General features: G+C 40.3%; 1 protein-coding gene across 1 annotated transcript; it reads right to left on the reverse strand.

Moving 5' to 3' along the window:
• Positions 1-15,771: 15,771 nt before the first annotated feature.
• LOC137986715 (uncharacterized) lies at positions 15,772-21,466 on the reverse strand. The gene is made up of 3 exons (XM_068833662.1): positions 21,005-21,466; positions 20,022-20,251; positions 15,772-18,579 (listed from the first exon to the last, which is right to left on the reverse strand). Exons 1-3 carry the CDS (start codon positions 21,381-21,383, stop codon positions 18,115-18,117), a joined length of 1,074 nt encoding a protein of 357 aa, XP_068689763.1. The 5' UTR covers positions 21,384-21,466; the 3' UTR covers positions 15,772-18,114.
• Positions 21,467-24,377: the final 2,911 nt, after the last annotated feature.

Genomic DNA, 24,377 nt, shown 5'->3' on the forward strand with positions numbered 1-24,377 from the left:
CCTTGTCAATATAGCGTAGGAATTAGATGGCTTATATATTCAAGAGAAAAGTCATTTATCTGTCATATGGTAAACACTGGAGTGGCAGATTACAAAGTGTGCGCATGCGCCCTCCTAAAGGTAACATAAATACAGTCATAAGCTTTTTCCGAATAACTACAGGAGCTAATATCTTCGAGACATTACACTTACAGCTGAAAAACATAGCATATACAGATACCTACTAAAGACTTAATATTTAAAGATATATTCATTAAAAAGAAAAGCCGCTGTACAAAATGCGGCCCTGGATTCTCTTTTAAAACCAGTAAACTCATAGGTACGGATAAAATCAGGTAGAGCATTCCGCAACTTAGCTGATACGTAAGAAAAAAGAGAACTAAGACCATAACTGGTTGTTTCAGGTTTATTGAGGAACAGAATGTAATTTCCGCGAATATCATGCATAAGAAGGGGAGGGAAGAGAAAACGTATTTTCATATAAGCAGAAAAACCTCTTTTTCAAAAAAAAAAGAAAAGGAAAAAATCCCCCCCCCCCCCCACCAAAAAGAAAAAAAAAAACACTACATACTTTTATCAAGTAATACGAGGACATTTTAAATGCGCTTATTGCATAGAGATGTCGAGCTTGACTTTCGTAGTAAGAGGACAGGTAATCTGCAAATATAAATATCGTTCTTCTCATATTTACATTATTATACCTTTTCTTTGACACGAGATTTACAGCGAAATGAAAGCAGAACTTTGTCGCAAATTTTCTATAATAAAAACTTGTTCAGAAATCCAAAGTCTACGTTAACAGCACACAGCAGGCCTACTCCTGAGTATCTGGCTAGAAATCATTTCCTCTGGCCGCGCTTCAGCCATTCGATGAGGGCCAGTCTCGTGCTTCTTAAGTTGCCTCGCTCATGCCCAAAAAGAATTCTGGGTAATTCTGCCATTCCATGACAAGGGAAGACTCCCGATTCTCATTTCATAGTTTTTTTCATAAGTGTCGGGCCACCCAGTCCTACCAGCAAAATAACGCATCCATTGAAGGTTTTAGCTTTCAAAACTTGCCCAGATTGTGTCAGTAGGTCCTGGAATTCGTCCACAGAAAGGCCAGAGAGACAACTTCACTCGTGAACCGCCATGTTTACAACAGAGCATTTTAGGCGTCCCAGTCTGCATGAAACCATCTCTCGCCTCTTTCTGAGACAAGACCAGACACGCACGGTTCTTACGTTACGTTTATGCCTATAAAATCAAACGAAATGTCAATTGCTGGTACAAAAAAAAAAAACCAGCATGTTAATTTTTTTTTTTTGGTAGGCTAGGTATGGAAGAGCCAGAACATTTGCGCATGCGCTGACGGAATGCTTGAACAAGAGAGAAAAACGCAGTACCTCCAGACACCGGCGCTGGAGCGTCGTACCAAACGAGTCATCCCGGGATTTCGGCCCGTGCGATCGCTTTTGGACGCAGTTGGCCCTTCGCTGCTTTCTGCTACCGACCTTGCCTCCCGGTACGGCATTGAGGGAGAGATATGTCGGCCCCTAAACCATATGTGACAAATCCCACGCCTACTCACAGCTCCAAACCGCCCTTGTCAATATAGCGTAGGAATTAGATGGCTTATATATTCAAGAGAAAAGTCATTTATCTGTCATATGGTAAACACTGGAGTGGCAGATTACAAAGTGTGCGCATGCGCCCTCCTAAAGGTAACATAAATACAGTCATAAGCTTTTTCCGAATAACTACAGGAGCTAATATCTTCGAGACATTACACTTACAGCTGAAAAACATAGCATATACAGATACCTACTAAAGACTTAATATTTAAAGATATATTCATTAAAAAGAAAAGCCGCTGTACAAAATGCGGCCCTGGATTCTCTTTTAAAACCAGTAAACTCATAGGTACGGATAAAATCAGGTAGAGCATTCCGCAACTTAGCTGATACGTAAGAAAAAAGAGAACTAAGACCATAACTGGTTGTTTCAGGTTTATTGAGGAACAGAATGTAATTTCCGCGAATATCATGCATAAGAAGGGGAGGGAAGAGAAAACGTATTTTCATATAAGCAGAAAAACCTCTTTTTCAAAAAAAAAAGAAAAGGAAAAAATCCCCCCCCCCCCCCACCCAAAAAAGAAAAAAAAAAACACTACATACTTTTATCAAGTAATACGAGGACATTTTAAATGCGCTTATTGCATAGAGATGTCGAGCTTGACTTTCGTAGTAAGAGGACAGGTAATCTGCAAATATAAATATCGTTCTTCTCATATTTACATTATTATACCTTTTCTTTGACACGAGATTTACAGCGAAATGAAAGCAGAACTTTGTCGCAAATTTTCTATAATAAAAACTTGTTCAGAAATCCAAAGTCTACGTTAACAGCACACAGCAGGCCTACTCCTGAGTATCTGGCTAGAAATCATTTCCTCTGGCCGCGCTTCAGCCATTCGATGAGGGCCAGTCTCGTGCTTCTTAAGTTGCCTCGCTCATGCCCAAAAAGAATTCTGGGTAATTCTGCCATTCCATGACAAGGGAAGACTCCCGATTCTCATTTCATAGTTTTTTTCATAAGTGTCGGGCCACCCAGTCCTACCAGCAAAATAACGCATCCATTGAAGGTTTTAGCTTTCAAAACTTGCCCAGATTGTGTCAGTAGGTCCTGGAATTCGTCCACAGAAAGGCCAGAGAGACAACTTCACTCGTGAACCGCCATGTTTACAACAGAGCATTTTAGGCGTCCCAGTCTGCATGAAACCATCTCTCGCCTCTTTCTGAGACAAGACCAGACACGCACGGTTCTTACGTTACGTTTATGCCTATAAAATCAAACGAAATGTCAATTGCTGGTACAAAAAAAAAAAACCAGCATGTTAATTTTTTTTTTTTGGTAGGCTAGGTATGGAAGAGCCAGAACATTTGCGCATGCGCTGACGGAATGCTTGAACAAGAGAGAAAAACGCAGTACCTCCAGACACCGGCGCTGGAGCGTCGTACCAAACGAGTCATCCCGGGATTTCGGCCCGTGCGATCGCTTTTGGACGCAGTTGGCCCTTCGCTGCTTTCTGCTACCGACCTTGCCTCCCGGTACGGCATTGAGGGAGAGATATGTCGGCCCCTAAACCATATGTGACAAATCCCACGCCTACTCACAGCTCCAAACCGCCCTTGTCAATATAGCGTAGGAATTAGATGGCTTATATATTCAAGAGAAAAGTCATTTATCTGTCATATGGTAAACACTGGAGTGGCAGATTACAAAGTGTGCGCATGCGCCCTCCTAAAGGTAACATAAATACAGTCATAAGCTTTTTCCGAATAACTACAGGAGCTAATATCTTCGAGACATTACACTTACAGCTGAAAAACATAGCATATACAGATACCTACTAAAGACTTAATATTTAAAGATATATTCATTAAAAAGAAAAGCCGCTGTACAAAATGCGGCCCTGGATTCTCTTTTAAAACCAGTAAACTCATAGGTACGGATAAAATCAGGTAGAGCATTCCGCAACTTAGCTGATACGTAAGAAAAAAGAGAACTAAGACCATAACTGGTTGTTTCAGGTTTATTGAGGAACAGAATGTAATTTCCGCGAATATCATGCATAAGAAGGGGAGGGAAGAGAAAACGTATTTTCATATAAGCAGAAAAACCTCTTTTTCAAAAAAAAAAGAAAAGGAAAAAATCCCCCCCCCCCCCCACCCAAAAAAGAAAAAAAAAACACTACATACTTTTATCAAGTAATACGAGGACATTTTAAATGCGCTTATTGCATAGAGATGTCGAGCTTGACTTTCGTAGTAAGAGGACAGGTAATCTGCAAATATAAATATCGTTCTTCTCATATTTACATTATTATACCTTTTCTTTGACACGAGATTTACAGCGAAATGAAAGCAGAACTTTGTCGCAAATTTTCTATAATAAAAACTTGTTCAGAAATCCAAAGTCTACGTTAACAGCACACAGCAGGCCTACTCCTGAGTATCTGGCTAGAAATCATTTCCTCTGGCCGCGCTTCAGCCATTCGATGAGGGCCAGTCTCGTGCTTCTTAAGTTGCCTCGCTCATGCCCAAAAAGAATTCTGGGTAATTCTGCCATTCCATGACAAGGGAAGACTCCCGATTCTCATTTCATAGTTTTTTTCATAAGTGTCGGGCCACCCAGTCCTACCAGCAAAATAACGCATCCATTGAAGGTTTTAGCTTTCAAAACTTGCCCAGATTGTGTCAGTAGGTCCTGGAATTCGTCCACAGAAAGGCCAGAGAGACAACTTCACTCGTGAACCGCCATGTTTACAACAGAGCATTTTAGGCGTCCCAGTCTGCATGAAACCATCTCTCGCCTCTTTCTGAGACAAGACCAGACACGCACGGTTCTTACGTTACGTTTATGCCTATAAAATCAAACGAAATGTCAATTGCTGGTACAAAAAAAAAAAACCAGCATGTTAATTTTTTTTTTTTGGTAGGCTAGGTATGGAAGAGCCAGAACATTTGCGCATGCGCTGACGGAATGCTTGAACAAGAGAGAAAAACGCAGTACCTCCAGACACCGGCGCTGGAGCGTCGTACCAAACGAGTCATCCCGGGATTTCGGCCCGTGCGATCGCTTTTGGACGCAGTTGGCCCTTCGCTGCTTTCTGCTACCGACCTTGCCTCCCGGTACGGCATTGAGGGAGAGATATGTCGGCCCCTAAACCATATGTGACAAATCCCACGCCTACTCACAGCTCCAAACCGCCCTTGTCAATATAGCGTAGGAATTAGATGGCTTATATATTCAAGAGAAAAGTCATTTATCTGTCATATGGTAAACACTGGAGTGGCAGATTACAAAGTGTGCGCATGCGCCCTCCTAAAGGTAACATAAATACAGTCATAAGCTTTTTCCGAATAACTACAGGAGCTAATATCTTCGAGACATTACACTTACAGCTGAAAAACATAGCATATACAGATACCTACTAAAGACTTAATATTTAAAGATATATTCATTAAAAAGAAAAGCCGCTGTACAAAATGCGGCCCTGGATTCTCTTTTAAAACCAGTAAACTCATAGGTACGGATAAAATCAGGTAGAGCATTCCGCAACTTAGCTGATACGTAAGAAAAAAGAGAACTAAGACCATAACTGGTTGTTTCAGGTTTATTGAGGAACAGAATGTAATTTCCGCGAATATCATGCATAAGAAGGGGAGGGAAGAGAAAACGTATTTTCATATAAGCAGAAAAACCTCTTTTTCAAAAAAAAAAGAAAAGGAAAAAATCCCCCCCCCCCCCCCACCCAAAAAAGAAAAAAAAAAACACTACATACTTTTATCAAGTAATACGAGGACATTTTAAATGCGCTTATTGCATAGAGATGTCGAGCTTGACTTTCGTAGTAAGAGGACAGGTAATCTGCAAATATAAATATCGTTCTTCTCATATTTACATTATTATACCTTTTCTTTGACACGAGATTTACAGCGAAATGAAAGCAGAACTTTGTCGCAAATTTTCTATAATAAAAACTTGTTCAGAAATCCAAAGTCTACGTTAACAGCACACAGCAGGCCTACTCCTGAGTATCTGGCTAGAAATCATTTCCTCTGGCCGCGCTTCAGCCATTCGATGAGGGCCAGTCTCGTGCTTCTTAAGTTGCCTCGCTCATGCCCAAAAAGAATTCTGGGTAATTCTGCCATTCCATGACAAGGGAAGACTCCCGATTCTCATTTCATAGTTTTTTTCATAAGTGTCGGGCCACCCAGTCCTACCAGCAAAATAACGCATCCATTGAAGGTTTTAGCTTTCAAAACTTGCCCAGATTGTGTCAGTAGGTCCTGGAATTCGTCCACAGAAAGGCCAGAGAGACAACTTCACTCGTGAACCGCCATGTTTACAACAGAGCATTTTAGGCGTCCCAGTCTGCATGAAACCATCTCTCGCCTCTTTCTGAGACAAGACCAGACACGCACGGTTCTTACGTTACGTTTATGCCTATAAAATCAAACGAAATGTCAATTGCTGGTACAAAAAAAAAAAACCAGCATGTTAATTTTTTTTTTTTGGTAGGCTAGGTATGGAAGAGCCAGAACATTTGCGCATGCGCTGACGGAATGCTTGAACAAGAGAGAAAAACGCAGTACCTCCAGACACCGGCGCTGGAGCGTCGTACCAAACGAGTCATCCCGGGATTTCGGCCCGTGCGATCGCTTTTGGACGCAGTTGGCCCTTCGCTGCTTTCTGCTACCGACCTTGCCTCCCGGTACGGCATTGAGGGAGAGATATGTCGGCCCCTAAACCATATGTGACAAATCCCACGCCTACTCACAGCTCCAAACCGCCCTTGTCAATATAGCGTAGGAATTAGATGGCTTATATATTCAAGAGAAAAGTCATTTATCTGTCATATGGTAAACACTGGAGTGGCAGATTACAAAGTGTGCGCATGCGCCCTCCTAAAGGTAACATAAATACAGTCATAAGCTTTTTCCGAATAACTACAGGAGCTAATATCTTCGAGACATTACACTTACAGCTGAAAAACATAGCATATACAGATACCTACTAAAGACTTAATATTTAAAGATATATTCATTAAAAAGAAAAGCCGCTGTACAAAATGCGGCCCTGGATTCTCTTTTAAAACCAGTAAACTCATAGGTACGGATAAAATCAGGTAGAGCATTCCGCAACTTAGCTGATACGTAAGAAAAAAGAGAACTAAGACCATAACTGGTTGTTTCAGGTTTATTGAGGAACAGAATGTAATTTCCGCGAATATCATGCATAAGAAGGGGAGGGAAGAGAAAACGTATTTTCATATAAGCAGAAAAACCTCTTTTTCAAAAAAAAAAAAAAGGAAAAAACCCCCCCCCCCCCACCCAAAAAAGAAAAAAAAAACACTACATACTTTTATCAAGTAATACGAGGACATTTTAAATGCGCTTATTGCATAGAGATGTCGAGCTTGACTTTCGTAGTAAGAGGACAGGTAATCTGCAAATATAAATATCGTTCTTCTCATATTTACATTATTATACCTTTTCTTTGACACGAGATTTACAGCGAAATGAAAGCAGAACTTTGTCGCAAATTTTCTATAATAAAAACTTGTTCAGAAATCCAAAGTCTACGTTAACAGCACACAGCAGGCCTACTCCTGAGTATCTGGCTAGAAATCATTTCCTCTGGCCGCGCTTCAGCCATTCGATGAGGGCCAGTCTCGTGCTTCTTAAGTTGCCTCGCTCATGCCCAAAAAGAATTCTGGGTAATTCTGCCATTCCATGACAAGGGAAGACTCCCGATTCTCATTTCATAGTTTTTTTCATAAGTGTCGGGCCACCCAGTCCTACCAGCAAAATAACGCATCCATTGAAGGTTTTAGCTTTCAAAACTTGCCCAGATTGTGTCAGTAGGTCCTGGAATTCGTCCACAGAAAGGCCAGAGAGACAACTTCACTCGTGAACCGCCATGTTTACAACAGAGCATTTTAGGCGTCCCAGTCTGCATGAAACCATCTCTCGCCTCTTTCTGAGACAAGACCAGACACGCACGGTTCTTACGTTACGTTTATGCCTATAAAATCAAACGAAATGTCAATTGCTGGTACAAAAAAAAAAAACCAGCATGTTAATTTTTTTTTTTTGGTAGGCTAGGTATGGAAGAGCCAGAACATTTGCGCATGCGCTGACGGAATGCTTGAACAAGAGAGAAAAACGCAGTACCTCCAGACACCGGCGCTGGAGCGTCGTACCAAACGAGTCATCCCGGGATTTCGGCCCGTGCGATCGCTTTTGGACGCAGTTGGCCCTTCGCTGCTTTCTGCTACCGACCTTGCCTCCCGGTACGGCATTGAGGGAGAGATATGTCGGCCCCTAAACCATATGTGACAAATCCCACGCCTACTCACAGCTCCAAACCGCCCTTGTCAATATAGCGTAGGAATTAGATGGCTTATATATTCAAGAGAAAAGTCATTTATCTGTCATATGGTAAACACTGGAGTGGCAGATTACAAAGTGTGCGCATGCGCCCTCCTAAAGGTAACATAAATACAGTCATAAGCTTTTTCCGAATAACTACAGGAGCTAATATCTTCGAGACATTACACTTACAGCTGAAAAACATAGCATATACAGATACCTACTAAAGACTTAATATTTAAAGATATATTCATTAAAAAGAAAAGCCGCTGTACAAAATGCGGCCCTGGATTCTCTTTTAAAACCAGTAAACTCATAGGTACGGATAAAATCAGGTAGAGCATTCCGCAACTTAGCTGATACGTAAGAAAAAAGAGAACTAAGACCATAACTGGTTGTTTCAGGTTTATTGAGGAACAGAATGTAATTTCCGCGAATATCATGCATAAGAAGGGGAGGGAAGAGAAAACGTATTTTCATATAAGCAGAAAAACCTCTTTTTCAAAAAAAAAGAAAAGGAAAAAATCCCCCCCCCCCCCCACCCAAAAAAGAAAAAAAAAACACTACATACTTTTATCAAGTAATACGAGGACATTTTAAATGCGCTTATTGCATAGAGATGTCGAGCTTGACTTTCGTAGTAAGAGGACAGGTAATCTGCAAATATAAATATCGTTCTTCTCATATTTACATTATTATACCTTTTCTTTGACACGAGATTTACAGCGAAATGAAAGCAGAACTTTGTCGCAAATTTTCTATAATAAAAACTTGTTCAGAAATCCAAAGTCTACGTTAACAGCACACAGCAGGCCTACTCCTGAGTATCTGGCTAGAAATCATTTCCTCTGGCCGCGCTTCAGCCATTCGATGAGGGCCAGTCTCGTGCTTCTTAAGTTGCCTCGCTCATGCCCAAAAAGAATTCTGGGTAATTCTGCCATTCCATGACAAGGGAAGACTCCCGATTCTCATTTCATAGTTTTTTTCATAAGTGTCGGGCCACCCAGTCCTACCAGCAAAATAACGCATCCATTGAAGGTTTTAGCTTTCAAAACTTGCCCAGATTGTGTCAGTAGGTCCTGGAATTCGTCCACAGAAAGGCCAGAGAGACAACTTCACTCGTGAACCGCCATGTTTACAACAGAGCATTTTAGGCGTCCCAGTCTGCATGAAACCATCTCTCGCCTCTTTCTGAGACAAGACCAGACACGCACGGTTCTTACGTTACGTTTATGCCTATAAAATCAAACGAAATGTCAATTGCTGGTACAAAAAAAAAAAACCAGCATGTTAATTTTTTTTTTTTTGGTAGGCTAGGTATGGAAGAGCCAGAACATTTGCGCATGCGCTGACGGAATGCTTGAACAAGAGAGAAAAACGCAGTACCTCCAGACACCGGCGCTGGAGCGTCGTACCAAACGAGTCATCCCGGGATTTCGGCCCGTGCGATCGCTTTTGGACGCAGTTGGCCCTTCGCTGCTTTCTGCTACCGACCTTGCCTCCCGGTACGGCATTGAGGGAGAGATATGTCGGCCCCTAAACCATATGTGACAAATCCCACGCCTACTCACAGCTCCAAACCGCCCTTGTCAATATAGCGTAGGAATTAGATGGCTTATATATTCAAGAGAAAAGTCATTTATCTGTCATATGGTAAACACTGGAGTGGCAGATTACAAAGTGTGCGCATGCGCCCTCCTAAAGGTAACATAAATACAGTCATAAGCTTTTTCCGAATAACTACAGGAGCTAATATCTTCGAGACATTACACTTACAGCTGAAAAACATAGCATATACAGATACCTACTAAAGACTTAATATTTAAAGATATATTCATTAAAAAGAAAAGCCGCTGTACAAAATGCGGCCCTGGATTCTCTTTTAAAACCAGTAAACTCATAGGTACGGATAAAATCAGGTAGAGCATTCCGCAACTTAGCTGATACGTAAGAAAAAAGAGAACTAAGACCATAACTGGTTGTTTCAGGTTTATTGAGGAACAGAATGTAATTTCCGCGAATATCATGCATAAGAAGGGGAGGGAAGAGAAAACGTATTTTCATATAAGCAGAAAAACCTCTTTTTCAAAAAAAAAAACAAAAGGAAAAAATCCCCCCCCCCCCCCACCCAAAAAAGAAAAAAAAAAACACTACATACTTTTATCAAGTAATACGAGGACATTTTAAATGCGCTTATTGCATAGAGATGTCGAGCTTGACTTTCGTAGTAAGAGGACAGGTAATCTGCAAATATAAATATCGTTCTTCTCATATTTACATTATTATACCTTTTCTTTGACACGAGATTTACAGCGAAATGAAAGCAGAACTTTGTCGCAAATTTTCTATAATAAAAACTTGTTCAGAAATCCAAAGTCTACGTTAACAGCACACAGCAGGCCTACTCCTGAGTATCTGGCTAGAAATCATTTCCTCTGGCCGCGCTTCAGCCATTCGATGAGGGCCAGTCTCGTGCTTCTTAAGTTGCCTCGCTCATGCCCAAAAAGAATTCTGGGTAATTCTGCCATTCCATGACAAGGGAAGACTCCCGATTCTCATTTCATAGTTTTTTTCATAAGTGTCGGGCCACCCAGTCCTACCAGCAAAATAACGCATCCATTGAAGGTTTTAGCTTTCAAAACTTGCCCAGATTGTGTCAGTAGGTCCTGGAATTCGTCCACAGAAAGGCCAGAGAGACAACTTCACTCGTGAACCGCCATGTTTACAACAGAGCATTTTAGGCGTCCCAGTCTGCATGAAACCATCTCTCGCCTCTTTCTGAGACAAGACCAGACACGCACGGTTCTTACGTTACGTTTATGCCTATAAAATCAAACGAAATGTCAATTGCTGGTACAAAAAAAAAAAACCAGCATGTTAATTTTTTTTTTTTTGGTAGGCTAGGTATGGAAGAGCCAGAACATTTGCGCATGCGCTGACGGAATGCTTGAACAAGAGAGAAAAACGCAGTACCTCCAGACACCGGCGCTGGAGCGTCGTACCAAACGAGTCATCCCGGGATTTCGGCCCGTGCGATCGCTTTTGGACGCAGTTGGCCCTTCGCTGCTTTCTGCTACCGACCTTGCCTCCCGGTACGGCATTGAGGGAGAGATATGTCGGCCCCTAAACCATATGTGACAAATCCCACGCCTACTCACAGCTCCAAACCGCCCTTGTCAATATAGCGTAGGAATTAGATGGCTTATATATTCAAGAGAAAAGTCATTTATCTGTCATATGGTAAACACTGGAGTGGCAGATTACAAAGTGTGCGCATGCGCCCTCCTAAAGGTAACATAAATACAGTCATAAGCTTTTTCCGAATAACTACAGGAGCTAATATCTTCGAGACATTACACTTACAGCTGAAAAACATAGCATATACAGATACCTACTAAAGACTTAATATTTAAAGATATATTCATTAAAAAGAAAAGCCGCTGTACAAAATGCGGCCCTGGATTCTCTTTTAAAACCAGTAAACTCATAGGTACGGATAAAATCAGGTAGAGCATTCCGCAACTTAGCTGATACGTAAGAAAAAAGAGAACTAAGACCATAACTGGTTGTTTCAGGTTTATTGAGGAACAGAATGTAATTTCCGCGAATATCATGCATAAGAAGGGGAGGGAAGAGAAAACGTATTTTCATATAAGCAGAAAAACCTCTTTTTCAAAAAAAAAGAAAAGGAAAAAATCCCCCCCCCCCCCCACCCAAAAAAGAAAAAAAAAAACACTACATACTTTTATCAAGTAATACGAGGACATTTTAAATGCGCTTATTGCATAGAGATGTCGAGCTTGACTTTCGTAGTAAGAGGACAGGTAATCTGCAAATATAAATATCGTTCTTCTCATATTTACATTATTATACCTTTTCTTTGACACGAGATTTACAGCGAAATGAAAGCAGAACTTTGTCGCAAATTTTCTATAATAAAAACTTGTTCAGAAATCCAAAGTCTACGTTAACAGCACACAGCAGGCCTACTCCTGAGTATCTGGCTAGAAATCATTTCCTCTGGCCGCGCTTCAGCCATTCGATGAGGGCCAGTCTCGTGCTTCTTAAGTTGCCTCGCTCATGCCCAAAAAGAATTCTGGGTAATTCTGCCATTCCATGACAAGGGAAGACTCCCGATTCTCATTTCATAGTTTTTTTCATAAGTGTCGGGCCACCCAGTCCTACCAGCAAAATAACGCATCCATTGAAGGTTTTAGCTTTCAAAACTTGCCCAGATTGTGTCAGTAGGTCCTGGAATTCGTCCACAGAAAGGCCAGAGAGACAACTTCACTCGTGAACCGCCATGTTTACAACAGAGCATTTTAGGCGTCCCAGTCTGCATGAAACCATCTCTCGCCTCTTTCTGAGACAAGACCAGACACGCACGGTTCTTACGTTACGTTTATGCCTATAAAATCAAACGAAATGTCAATTGCTGGTACAAAAAAAAAAAACCAGCATGTTAATTTTTTTTTTTTTGGTAGGCTAGGTATGGAAGAGCCAGAACATTTGCGCATGCGCTGACGGAATGCTTGAACAAGAGAGAAAAACGCAGTACCTCCAGACACCGGCGCTGGAGCGTCGTACCAAACGAGTCATCCCGGGATTTCGGCCCGTGCGATCGCTTTTGGACGCAGTTGGCCCTTCGCTGCTTTCTGCTACCGACCTTGCCTCCCGGTACGGCATTGAGGGAGAGATATGTCGGCCCCTAAACCATATGTGACAAATCCCACGCCTACTCACAGCTCCAAACCGCCCTTGTCAATATAGCGTAGGAATTAGATGGCTTATATATTCAAGAGAAAAGTCATTTATCTGTCATATGGTAAACACTGGAGTGGCAGATTACAAAGTGTGCGCATGCGCCCTCCTAAAGGTAACATAAATACAGTCATAAGCTTTTTCCGAATAACTACAGGAGCTAATATCTTCGAGACATTACACTTACAGCTGAAAAACATAGCATATACAGATACCTACTAAAGACTTAATATTTAAAGATATATTCATTAAAAAGAAAAGCCGCTGTACAAAATGCGGCCCTGGATTCTCTTTTAAAACCAGTAAACTCATAGGTACGGATAAAATCAGGTAGAGCATTCCGCAACTTAGCTGATACGTAAGAAAAAAGAGAACTAAGACCATAACTGGTTGTTTCAGGTTTATTGAGGAACAGAATGTAATTTCCGCGAATATCATGCATAAGAAGGGGAGGGAAGAGAAAACGTATTTTCATATAAGCAGAAAAACCTCTTTTTCAAAAAAAAAAGAAAAGGAAAAAATCCCCCCCCCCCCACCCAAAAAAGAAAAAAAAAAACACTACATACTTTTATCAAGTAATACGAGGACATTTTAAATGCGCTTATTGCATAGAGATGTCGAGCTTGACTTTCGTAGTAAGAGGACAGGTAATCTGCAAATATAAATATCGTTCTTCTCATATTTACATTATTATACCTTTTCTTTGACACGAGATTTACAGCGAAATGAAAGCAGAACTTTGTCGCAAATTTTCTATAATAAAAACTTGTTCAGAAATCCAAAGTCTACGTTAACAGCACACAGCAGGCCTACTCCTGAGTATCTGGCTAGAAATCATTTCCTCTGGCCGCGCTTCAGCCATTCGATGAGGGCCAGTCTCGTGCTTCTTAAGTTGCCTCGCTCATGCCCAAAAAGAATTCTGGGTAATTCTGCCATTCCATGACAAGGGAAGACTCCCGATTCTCATTTCATAGTTTTTTTCATAAGTGTCGGGCCACCCAGTCCTACCAGCAAAATAACGCATCCATTGAAGGTTTTAGCTTTCAAAACTTGCCCAGATTGTGTCAGTAGGTCCTGGAATTCGTCCACAGAAAGGCCAGAGAGACAACTTCACTCGTGAACCGCCATGTTTACAACAGAGCATTTTAGGCGTCCCAGTCTGCATGAAACCATCTCTCGCCTCTGATTTCTTTCAAAGGCTTGCCTTTACCCACATTCTAGCTTAATGATGCCAGTCTGGTGGCTTCTGTAGACGAAAATGGCCTGAAAAGGCAGTTATAAAATGATTACCTACCAGGTTTGAGCCAACTCGCTCGCTCCCTGTCGGAACACAAACGGTTGACATTTGTCACGTGATACTCCAACATGAGCCCACATATACTGAATACAGCATATGTTTGAATGAGATAAGTACGTCATGTATCCCTTATTATTATGTATTTAAATATAAGGTAAATTATAGTGTATTTGATAATTAGCCCTATATACCCATGTATACCCTTAAAGGGGTATTAAGGGGTATACATGGGTACATAGGGGTATATAAGGGTATACATGGGTATATATGGGGTATATAAGGGTATACAAGGGTATACGTGGTTATATAAGGGTATACAAGGGTATACAGGGGTATATAAGGGTCTACATGGGTATATAGGACTAATTATTTAAAGAAACTATAATATACGCGTGGAAATATATTATAATTTAAATACACTATAGTAGGGGATACATGAAGTACCTAGGCACAAGTATTACGGGCTCAATTTTTTGCTAAACCGCTGACAACACAATGCAGCGCGGCGATTTTGCGACTAAAATTTGCGAAAATGCGACTAAATTTTCGTATATTGTCGTAAATTACGACTGGATTTTTTCGTTAATTTCGAGCCCTGCTTAAAGTGCAGGTTATAGACGAAATTGAGAGGAGTGATCCTCACACTTAGCTGGGAAATTTCCGCAATTGTTCCTTATAGGCACCTGAAAGAGTCCTGTGGCTTCAATAACATTGGAAACATATAACCCGCACTTCAAACATACATATAGTTTACGTCATAGAAAGTGCGGCGTACGGGGTTTTATGCACGAGTTGTTTGTGTCAAAAACCCGAACGAGCGAGGAACGAGCGAGTGAGGGTTTTTGACACAAACAACGAGTGAAGAAAACCCCGTACAAAGCACTTTCTATGTCGTGAACTGTTTATTACACATAACATGAGAATTTTCATCAAAATAGTTTTCTGAACGCGAATTAGAAACAAAAACTCACTAACAATAAAACCAAATGCAAATTTGATTTAATTCAAAAACAAGTACGATTTGCACGAGATGCACGAGTGATTGGCATGGAAACGCCTTTACGCTATCGTTGATTGGTTATATTTCCACATGTGAAATAGCTGTACGCCATTCTGATTGGCTGTATAGGCGTTTTTCACATGTGAAAATAAAGCGTATAGATTTGTACAAATAAGCTTTATGGAATAAAATTCTCATGTTATGTGTAATAAAGGAACATACAGTATATCCGTACATCTATTTCAAAAGAAGCATGATGTAATTAAAAATACAAAAGATTTTCAAAGTAAATTTGCGGAACTATTTTCCACAACAAAAGAAGAGAGTTTATTTATTCATCTTTTTTTTTTATTTACTGATTAAGTATGTTTACATACATGGTGGAATCAACAATAGGACATAGGTCCCCTACAAGGTTAACCACCATTTTACCCTCCCAACCATGATACACCACAGAAGACAGACCACAACACCGGGAACTACATGCCCTACTCTCTGCGACACGTGTGCCGGTTCTTTTACGTCCCACAGGATTATGAACATTGAAGGGTTGTAAGACAGGACCTCCGGCTTATCGTCCTTATCCGAGAGTTACCTGCTTGCTTCTCTGTGTTGGCTTACTGAGATTTGTATGGGAAATACATTTAAAAGTATTGAGCAAATAGTCACATGAATGCAAGATGGATGCCCCTCATCTGCCAGGATATAAACTTTAGTTAAAAAAGTTGCTCCTGGATTTGGTCTGCTTTGACTGATTAAGGAGACAGCCATATAATAAAGCAAGTTAATGAAACGGCAGTGGTCAACATTTTATTGGAACTTTGACACGGCTTAACTCTGAATAATCAGTATTAAAGTGTAAACTAAACTAGGTTACTAATGACCACATAACAGCGTACAGGTTCAACACTTCCTTGAAATAAATATTGGAAACAACCCAATGATAAATTCTTCGTACTGGTTTGTGAAAAATGTTTACGAATCCCAATGACTTGAATTAAAGCACAATAATTAATTTTATGAATCACCGAAGAAAAAGTGTTTCACAGCAACTCTAGGCAGACATTTTCAGCCTCAAATAATGGCTTTTCTTCAGAAATGTTGACAAGCAGGTTAGAAATTCAAATTTAAAAAAATTCTGCTAAAATAATGTAACAATGTACCGTAAGTTCTAAACAGCTAGTAATTTTAATTGGGCTTAAAATGAACACAGAAACCCAATAAGAAATTAAGATATGATTTCTTGTTTCAGTATAATGCACACAAGGTGTTGAACTTAATTACTGTAATCCTAGTTTTGTGATTGCTATACACCTGTCCAAACACTAATTTTGCATTAGCATTTAGTTATGCTACACAGCAAGGTTTCTTTGTCATACAGCTCAAGCTGACCAGCAATGTTACAGTGTATATCTACCCTTGTAAGACAGACCCATTTACCAGATGAACCAGCTAAGCTTGTGGCAGTTCACTTTGTTAATTGTCATTTAACGAAATCGTGATAATTATTATTGTCAGCTGTCATCTGAATCTGCAATAGGCAATGCCCACGATGATGTCATTTGAAAACAAAAACCAAACTTCATTTTGCTTTCCCATTTAGATTTGTACATGTAAGTGAGGTTTTTATGACAAAAGCATTGATTAGCAAATAAAATGCAAGACCTGAATATTCTGGCAAATGTACATGGATTGACCATAAAGTACATGTATACCTCTTACTAACTGAGTTCCAGGTCCATACTGTAATTTACAGACCAAGTTTTTTCTGTTGATTTATGGCCCAAGCGCAAAGCACAAGGGCCATACATACATTGTAAATCAATGGGAAAAAACGACGATCTGTAACTTTCAGTACTGACTGAAAAAATGAGATTAGTAAGATATTTATTATATACCTCTGAGGTACATGTAATCAGGCATGCAGGAAAGGAAACTAGTTGAAGTCAAGCAAAAGGTTCAACTGCCACAAAGATTGCAGCTGCATCAAAATCTGAAAAACCAATATGTCTTCTTGGCTTTTTAAAAAAGTTGTTTGCAAGATTCAAACAGTTTTACAAGATTACATGTATGTAACATAAACAACACGAAAAACTTGCTAGAGAAGGTTTTATAAAAAAACAGGGGGGTCCAGGGCTGGCGTAGTGGTATAGAGCACTCACTTCCCACCAGTGTGGACCGGGTTCAATTCCCAGACTCTGCATCATAATTATATGGGTTGAGTTTGTTGGTTCTCTACTCTGCTCCAAGAAGTTTTTCTCTGGGTACTTTGGTTTTTCCCTCTCCTCAAAAACCAATATTTCATTTGATTTGCGTTGATTTGTTGATTTCAGTTTACAATGTCTCCAATAATTAGTGCTCCAGCACTAGAAGTCTCTAGACATTTTAATAAAGTTCGTTTCCTTTTTGTTTTGTCAAAATTTCAAATTTAGCAGGCCGAACAGCCGGCCGTACTGTTGAATACAACCTGCTAATTTAGCCAATCACAGCACACATACTATCTGAGAGATATAATAATGTAGTTCAATGTCTTGTTTCTGCAAAGAGTCTGTTACTGCTATACAGCTCAACAAACCAGTTCATTAATTTATACCTCTTACTACAAGTACATTGTACTGTAACTGGGTTTGAGGTCTGTACTGTTAGTTACAGAAAAACAATTTGTCTCACTGATTTATGGCCCAAGGACAGAAAAAAATGAGGATCTGTGACTGCCGGGTACAGTACTGCCTTGATTTTCACTCAAACCCTTATAAAATACCAGAGTGACCGCTGCTTATTTTGACTAGCCCAGGCATCTCCTTCTAACCTTATGAAATCCCTGCAGCACAGACCGAGAAAACAAGATTGTTTTATAATAGTCATTCTCTGAGGTAATCAGGCACACTGGAAAAGGAAACTAGTTGAAGTCAAGTTGGCTTTTTGAAATAGTTCCTTGTAAAATTCAATCAGATTCACAAGTTTATTTCACACAAATAACATGAAAAACTTGCTACAACATGTGGCATCAAAATTTCAAATTTAGCGGACCGGAGAGCAGGTCATACTGTAGAATACAGCTCACTATTATCCAATCATAGTGTACATACCACCTGAGAGATAAAATATATATTTTTTAATTTTAGTATTATCATGGTTCACAACTCCTCAATGATTAATTCACCAGTGAGTTCATCATGTGTAACAGGAATATTTGATCTTCCAAATTCCTTAATGAGCAACCTCTCACATTGACTTTTTGTCACAGGAGCTGGTTCTGTCAAGGTTACCTCTACGGTGGTCATGCGCTGGTTGAAGAAGGAGTTATGTGAGCAGTCTGTCGAAGTGAGGTTTTCTAACAGCTTTCGAACTCCAGCCAAGTTTTTTTGTCCAGCAATTTTCTTTGCATTGGCTGTCGCTGGTTCCAAAGGATTATTGTTACATTGCAGCTGTTGACATTTCACATTTCGCAGACTTAAGTGCCTTTCAAGTTTTGTTGCCAAGTCACTCACAGTTATCTTCTCCTCACTAGGACAGTTTTCCAGTTCCATTGTCATGAAATCTTCTATGTACCCCATAAGATTCTCTTGAGAAACTTCTTCAAGTGTTCCATTAATAATAACCTTATGGGGAAATTAATAGATGTAGATAAACATAAATTTAACTGTTGCTTTCCACTTACATTTGTCTAGAACATGTACAGTAGAATAGACCAATGACAATTTTATCGAATGTCAGCACTTTTACAACATAATGAGCAGGTTTCTTACTAAGCAGTCAAGTTAGTGGCCTTTTCCATCAAGTTTAAGCCACTAGTTTATCCACTTCACAAAAAGGGAAAAGCAAGGTGCCAAAAATTAAATTACAACCAAGAAAACAAGATTAGCAAAATAATTATTACACTGCATAGCCCAGTCAAAATGTACTGGCAGGCGGCAATTTTGCTGCCTACAATGAAATTACTGCTGCCTACTAAAGTTCATGGTGAATAATTATTTGTCGATTCCATTAGGACTTAGTTTGCATAAATTTGACTACTTTGGTTTAACTTGCCATTATAGACTGCAAATGGTTGCATTTATATCAAACAACTACATGTTTGCACTTTCTGAATAAAGCTACTAGTGGAAAATAACAGGCATTTGAGGAAAAAAGCTCTTGAGTAGTGTTATCTTAAGCTGAAAAAGAGGGACTGAGTTTACCCCTAAAATGTACCAGATACAACCATGTGAAGCCAAAGGCAAGTGCCAGATGACTACTACTCAAGCCATCTTGCCTACTACTCAAAACCATTTTGACTGGGCTGACTGCAATAATATTGATTCAAGCAGAAAAGAAACCTTGAAACTAAGTGAGGTGTCACACAGATAACATGTACTTTGTAACCTGAAATGCCCATTATTGTTCATAAGTACAGTGGAGTAGCAGAGATGATATAACGATCCTGATAACAATGATGATCACGTCCATTCCAGTGTCAAGTTGTACCACTAGTATGGCTTCAGTTGGTGAAACAATTATTAATATTGGTTCTTATAAAACTATTAGTAATGATACAGGTGTACATGTACATTGAATTACGTGTATCTCTCCTTGTGCAAACAACCTCTGATCAGAGGATGCCAACATCATCAAAAGTATGGTAGCTTCAATCACATTTTTCATTCATCTGGCTGACACCTTGATCACCGGCCAACAGGTGACCAACTAACAGTCCACAGTTCGCTGACAAATGGTCAACAGTTGTCAGCCAACAAGTGGCCAACAGTCGGCCTTCATCAAGTGGATTATAGTTTTCTCCTCTCAATTCACATTTGGGTTTAACTAGGTAAAAGATAAAATAAGTCTACAGGTTTACTCGTTTCTAAGCCAGGGTTACTTAAATATTTGTCAACCGCCTTATTGGTAAACTGTTGGTGAGCTGTTAGTTTTCTTTTGCTGATCTGTTGGTTTCACAGTTTGCAGACAGTAAGGATGACAGACTTCTTGGGAAGCTGTTCTTCAATTTTACTACAAAATCCCATGGTGTGAGGCAAGTATCTGAAACAAAAAAGTTAACTCTCACCTTTGACAAGGCTTGCGCTTGTGAGAGTGGAACATACTGACCCCCTGTCATGAAAGCCATGCCCATAAAGAAATCTTTATGTCGTAAGATGGCAGGCTCACATCCAACAGAGTACAGAACTATTCCTTTTTCAACCATTGTTCTGCATGCCTTCATAGGGTCATTTCCTGTAGGACAGCCATCAGGGAATCCATCCATATCACGCCCAAGTCCATGTGGAGGGGCATCCGCTAAACACAAGCAAAGAATGACAGTTAATAACTTAAAGGCCTGACAACCTCCGGCAAATTTACAGCTTCTAAGCAGGTTCTCCATTTCGGGGATTGTAAGTCACAGGGAAGCAGAGACGTCATGAGCCAACGGTATATAAAATGAGTCAGCTTGTACTTGAAAACCTAGCCACTATAGAGAAGATATCGTTGATGTCATCTATCGTCGTTCATGTGCCAAGCAGAGCCTCATTGGCTGTCGAAAGAAAGGGTCTTTTGTTCCTGTGGTTGGCACATTTGAATAGCAAAAGCAATGTTTGTAAACAGATATCTTCCCTATTGTATCCTTGTCGCGGCATCCTTTGGAGAACGAGGTGCTGCTATTCATATGCAACTTTCTAGAATCAGTGGACAAATTTGGAGCGATAATAGAAAAAAAAATTTTTATAACATTCTCAGCTCTTTCTTTTGTATTGTGAGTTAATCTGTTAATAGTGGACAACATGCATGTGCTTAATTTGCGCCTTATTACACAGGAAAAAATAACAGATTCCCATTTTTGGATATTTTAGGGTATTTTGAAGAATACCAATAAAAATCCCAAATTTGGCAAAGTGAGACAAGTCCCAACCAGGGAATTCCCAACCAAGTTCCCTGACTGGGACTTGTCTCACTCTTCCAAATTTGGGATTTTTGTTGGTATTCTTCAAAATACCCTAAAATATCCAAAAATGGGAATCTGTTATTTTTTCCTGTGTTAATTAGCAACCTTACCTATCAGAACACACATTTTTGTGGAGTCTTCACGAAAGCTGAGTTTCGTTGCTTCATGCAAAGCACAGGCAACTGATTCAGGTCCGTCGCCCCCTCCACTCGCTCTCATACCGTCCACCCAAGTCTTCATATCAGATAAAGATAATGTAAAGTCGTGAACTCGAGTGATGAACGTTCTGTCTTGCGGCGGATGATCCTTGTATTCTACTAAAGCAAGCTTCACACTGAACGCTGTTCTTGACACGGTTTCCGCTATAGTTCGGATATGCTTTTGAGCTTGTTTGATATAAGGACCCATGGATCCCGTGCAGTCGACTATAAAGACTAAGTCAACTTTTTGTCGGTCGTGGCGAGCTGCCCAAGGATCGTTAAAAGACATCTTGTTGGTGAAAAGATACAACTTTTCACTCGTACAAGAAATTTTTAGTCAAAGAAGGAAGTTAGTGTTCCCACAATGCATTAGTATGACAGCAGCCAAGTAAGTGGTTATGACTTCAGGGACTCGTCCGATGACTCGTGCGTCCTATTCTAAGCGTGCGCATTGGTTCTGGGAGCCAAAAGAAGAGCGGACTCTGCGGACGAGATCGTTCTGGCCGCCAACAAATTATTCCCTTGTCTTTGTGTTAATTTGCCTAACTAGCCTCGTTTTACAGCCCAAATTCTTTCAATTTTACGCGTGTGAACGAGGCTAGTCAAGCTAATTAACACACAGACAAAAGAATAATTTGTTGCTATGTATTTTGGCTGTATTTTCTTGCATGCATGCATGTACGCATGTTACCTTTAGCAGGGCGCGTGCGCACACTTTGTAATCTGCGACTTGATTGTTTACCATATGTGAGATAAAATGACTTTTCCCTTGTATATGTAAGCCATCGTATTCTTACAGGGTGTTTTGCAGCTGTGAGTAGACGTGGGATTTGTCACATATGGTTTAGGGGCCGACATATCTCTCCCTCAATGCCGTACCGGGAGGCAAGGTCGATAGCAGAAAGCAGCGAAGGGCCAACTGCGTCCAAAAGCGATCGCACGGGCCGAAATCCCGGGATGACTCGTTTGGTACGACGCTCCAGCGCCGGTGTCTGGAGGTACTGCGTTTTTCTCTCATGTTCAAACATCCCGTCAGCGCATGCATAAATGTTCGTGGTCTCCGGTATATAACGGCTTAATTACTGACATTGAAGAAATGAACGAAAGGATAATGAAACAGAAGCTCATGACCTTGAAGCGTTTAACTCTCGTTGATAGCTGGGGCTTTTTGAGTTTGAAAATTTTGGATGTAACGTAGTTCGGGCATTTTGTCACGCGTGCAGCCTCGATCTTATTTTTGTCCAAATTTAAATCAATCACATATTGAACTCCTGAAATCAAGTGAAACTTGCGAGATCATAGCTTCACTTGATGACGTTGAAAAGCTCCTCCACACTATTAATACATCAACAGTTTTCCCAAAACCCTTAACGCTCAAATCTAAATCATTAAAATTAATCTGTTTCTGTCCTATACTTTGTAAATGTACAGTAACCAAACACGAGGGCCGATCTCTTCCAGAAGTGCTTTCATTTTCCATTTGCTTGACAAGTACAAAGCTTCAGTAGATCAGGCTCTTCCCGAATCCTGTAGGAAGAACAGCCAATACATCCCTGCCTTGCAGCAAAAGCGTAATCGCTTCCTTCCGTTCGTTTTTTTTTGGGGGGGGACTAATCCACCAAGTCGCCTAGATAACCTTTCGAAAACTTGAGACTCTTGAAATTCTTTCTCTAGATAAGCCATGTTGTTTTTGAAACTTGAGAGCTTTGTCTGTATTTTTATTGACAGATGCAGTGTGTTATGGACCAATCAGGTATTGCCGTGGTTGGTGCAAGGGGACTCGCTGAACACTAGTCGAAGTAGCTAGTCGCAGTAAAGATCGGACAGTTTCCCTATTTTTCCCGCCGAAACCTCTCCACTCCCCCCACCCACTTGGTAGTTATGTCACTCTCCCCAGTTCATGCTCGCTGTTTAAAAACAAAAATGGCGGCAGTTTGTGCTCGATCCCGACGATCAAACGGGAAAATAGGAAGACCTTAGAACCAGGTTGAATGAAGGGGTAGTTTCTAAAGAAACTGTGACGAAGGGCTAACGCTCGAAACGTCAGCTTTTAGAATCTCTGTACGGTGGCCAATTTACATTATCAACTCTTTGTATACTTAAAACCAGGTTGCTGACCAGCGGTTTTCGTTAAAACAATGGTTTGTTGGGGGTGCTCAGTCTCGCGGGCTCAGGAAACCTGGTTGTGATCATTGTTATTTAAGGTTTTTCGGGAAAATGGGGGACTGTGAACAGTCTAAGTAAAACCAAGAAAATAAGTTACTCTACTTAATATAACCCTCCAAGGTGGTTCCAGGAGTTGTCTATCGTTACAATGTATCATTAGCTGTGAACACAAGATGGTTGAATTTGTTTTGGGCAGAAAAGCAGGCGTTGCTCCTTAATCTTAGTTAAATTCATTAACAAAAAAATATTACCTCGACTGAACCTCAATTGTGTGATGGTAGGTCTTGAAAACCATCAAATCACGAACATCCCGTCAAATAGTACAATTGCTCGATTCAAAAAGTAAGCGATGCAATAAATTTCTTACTTGTCTTTTTTACTAGTAGTCCCGTCCAGTAAGTTGCAGCTCCTGGATTTTAGCAGTTCAAATTATGTAAAGAAAGTTACAGCGAACTTTACAGCGGGAGTGCCGCAATCTCGCGTGTTTTCTGTCTGTGAGGAATTTCTAAAAGCAAAGAACTGAGCCTTCATAATTCTACGAATAATCGTAAACAAGAAAACAACAGTAAGAATTACACCGAGACAAAAACAGCCTGAATACTGAAACTCATCGGTCGTAGGAGTCGCGAAAACGACACCTCTCAGAGGCATATTCTTGGTTTTAGGGAGGCAAGACTGTTGATCAGGGCTTTTTTTTTTTTGGCGAAACCCGCGTAGTTCAGCCTAGCCGGTTATAGCCAAAAACAATTATAATAAGTAAATCTTTGACACTCAGTCACGGTTGGAACTTATGTCTATCATATCGCAACACCAAGATTTGAGTTTTAAAAGGGACAAGGTGCCTGCACAGATTCAATCTTCAAAGACACCTACTTTAATTTTTTTTCGTCACATTTTGCACAGCGCTACGAAAAAATTCATTTCAATAAAAGCTTTTAAAACGGAAAACGAAGCTGTTTTTCACAACTCAGTCCGCCTGTAGGTGCCGAAGTATCTTAAATAAGTTCTTCAGGATGACAATAGTTGAACTTATACATAATTAAAACGAGTGAAATTCCATGCATAGAACAGTTTCACATAAGCGAGTAAGAAGCCTACCTGCATAAGCCGATGACAA

Source organism: Montipora foliosa, unplaced genomic scaffold (genome assembly GCF_036669935.1).
Source record: "Montipora foliosa isolate CH-2021 unplaced genomic scaffold, ASM3666993v2 scaffold_284, whole genome shotgun sequence".
NCBI classification, from domain to species: domain Eukaryota; kingdom Metazoa; phylum Cnidaria; class Anthozoa; order Scleractinia; family Acroporidae; genus Montipora; species Montipora foliosa.

Bases quoted from the DNA above. Each gene is read 5' to 3' on its own strand.
- LOC137986715 (XM_068833662.1), bottom strand. From the start codon at position 21,383: ATGTCTTTTAACGATCCTTGGGCAGCTCGCCACGACCGACAAAAAGTT. The intron at 20,252-21,004 runs GTAAGGTTGCTA...GCTTGTGTTTAG, and splicing joins AAAAATGTGTGTTCTGATAG to CGGATGCCCCTCCACATGGA. The intron at 18,580-20,021 runs GTGAGAGTTAAC...TTTCCCCATAAG, and splicing joins AAGCGCAAGCCTTGTCAAAG to GTTATTATTAATGGAACACT.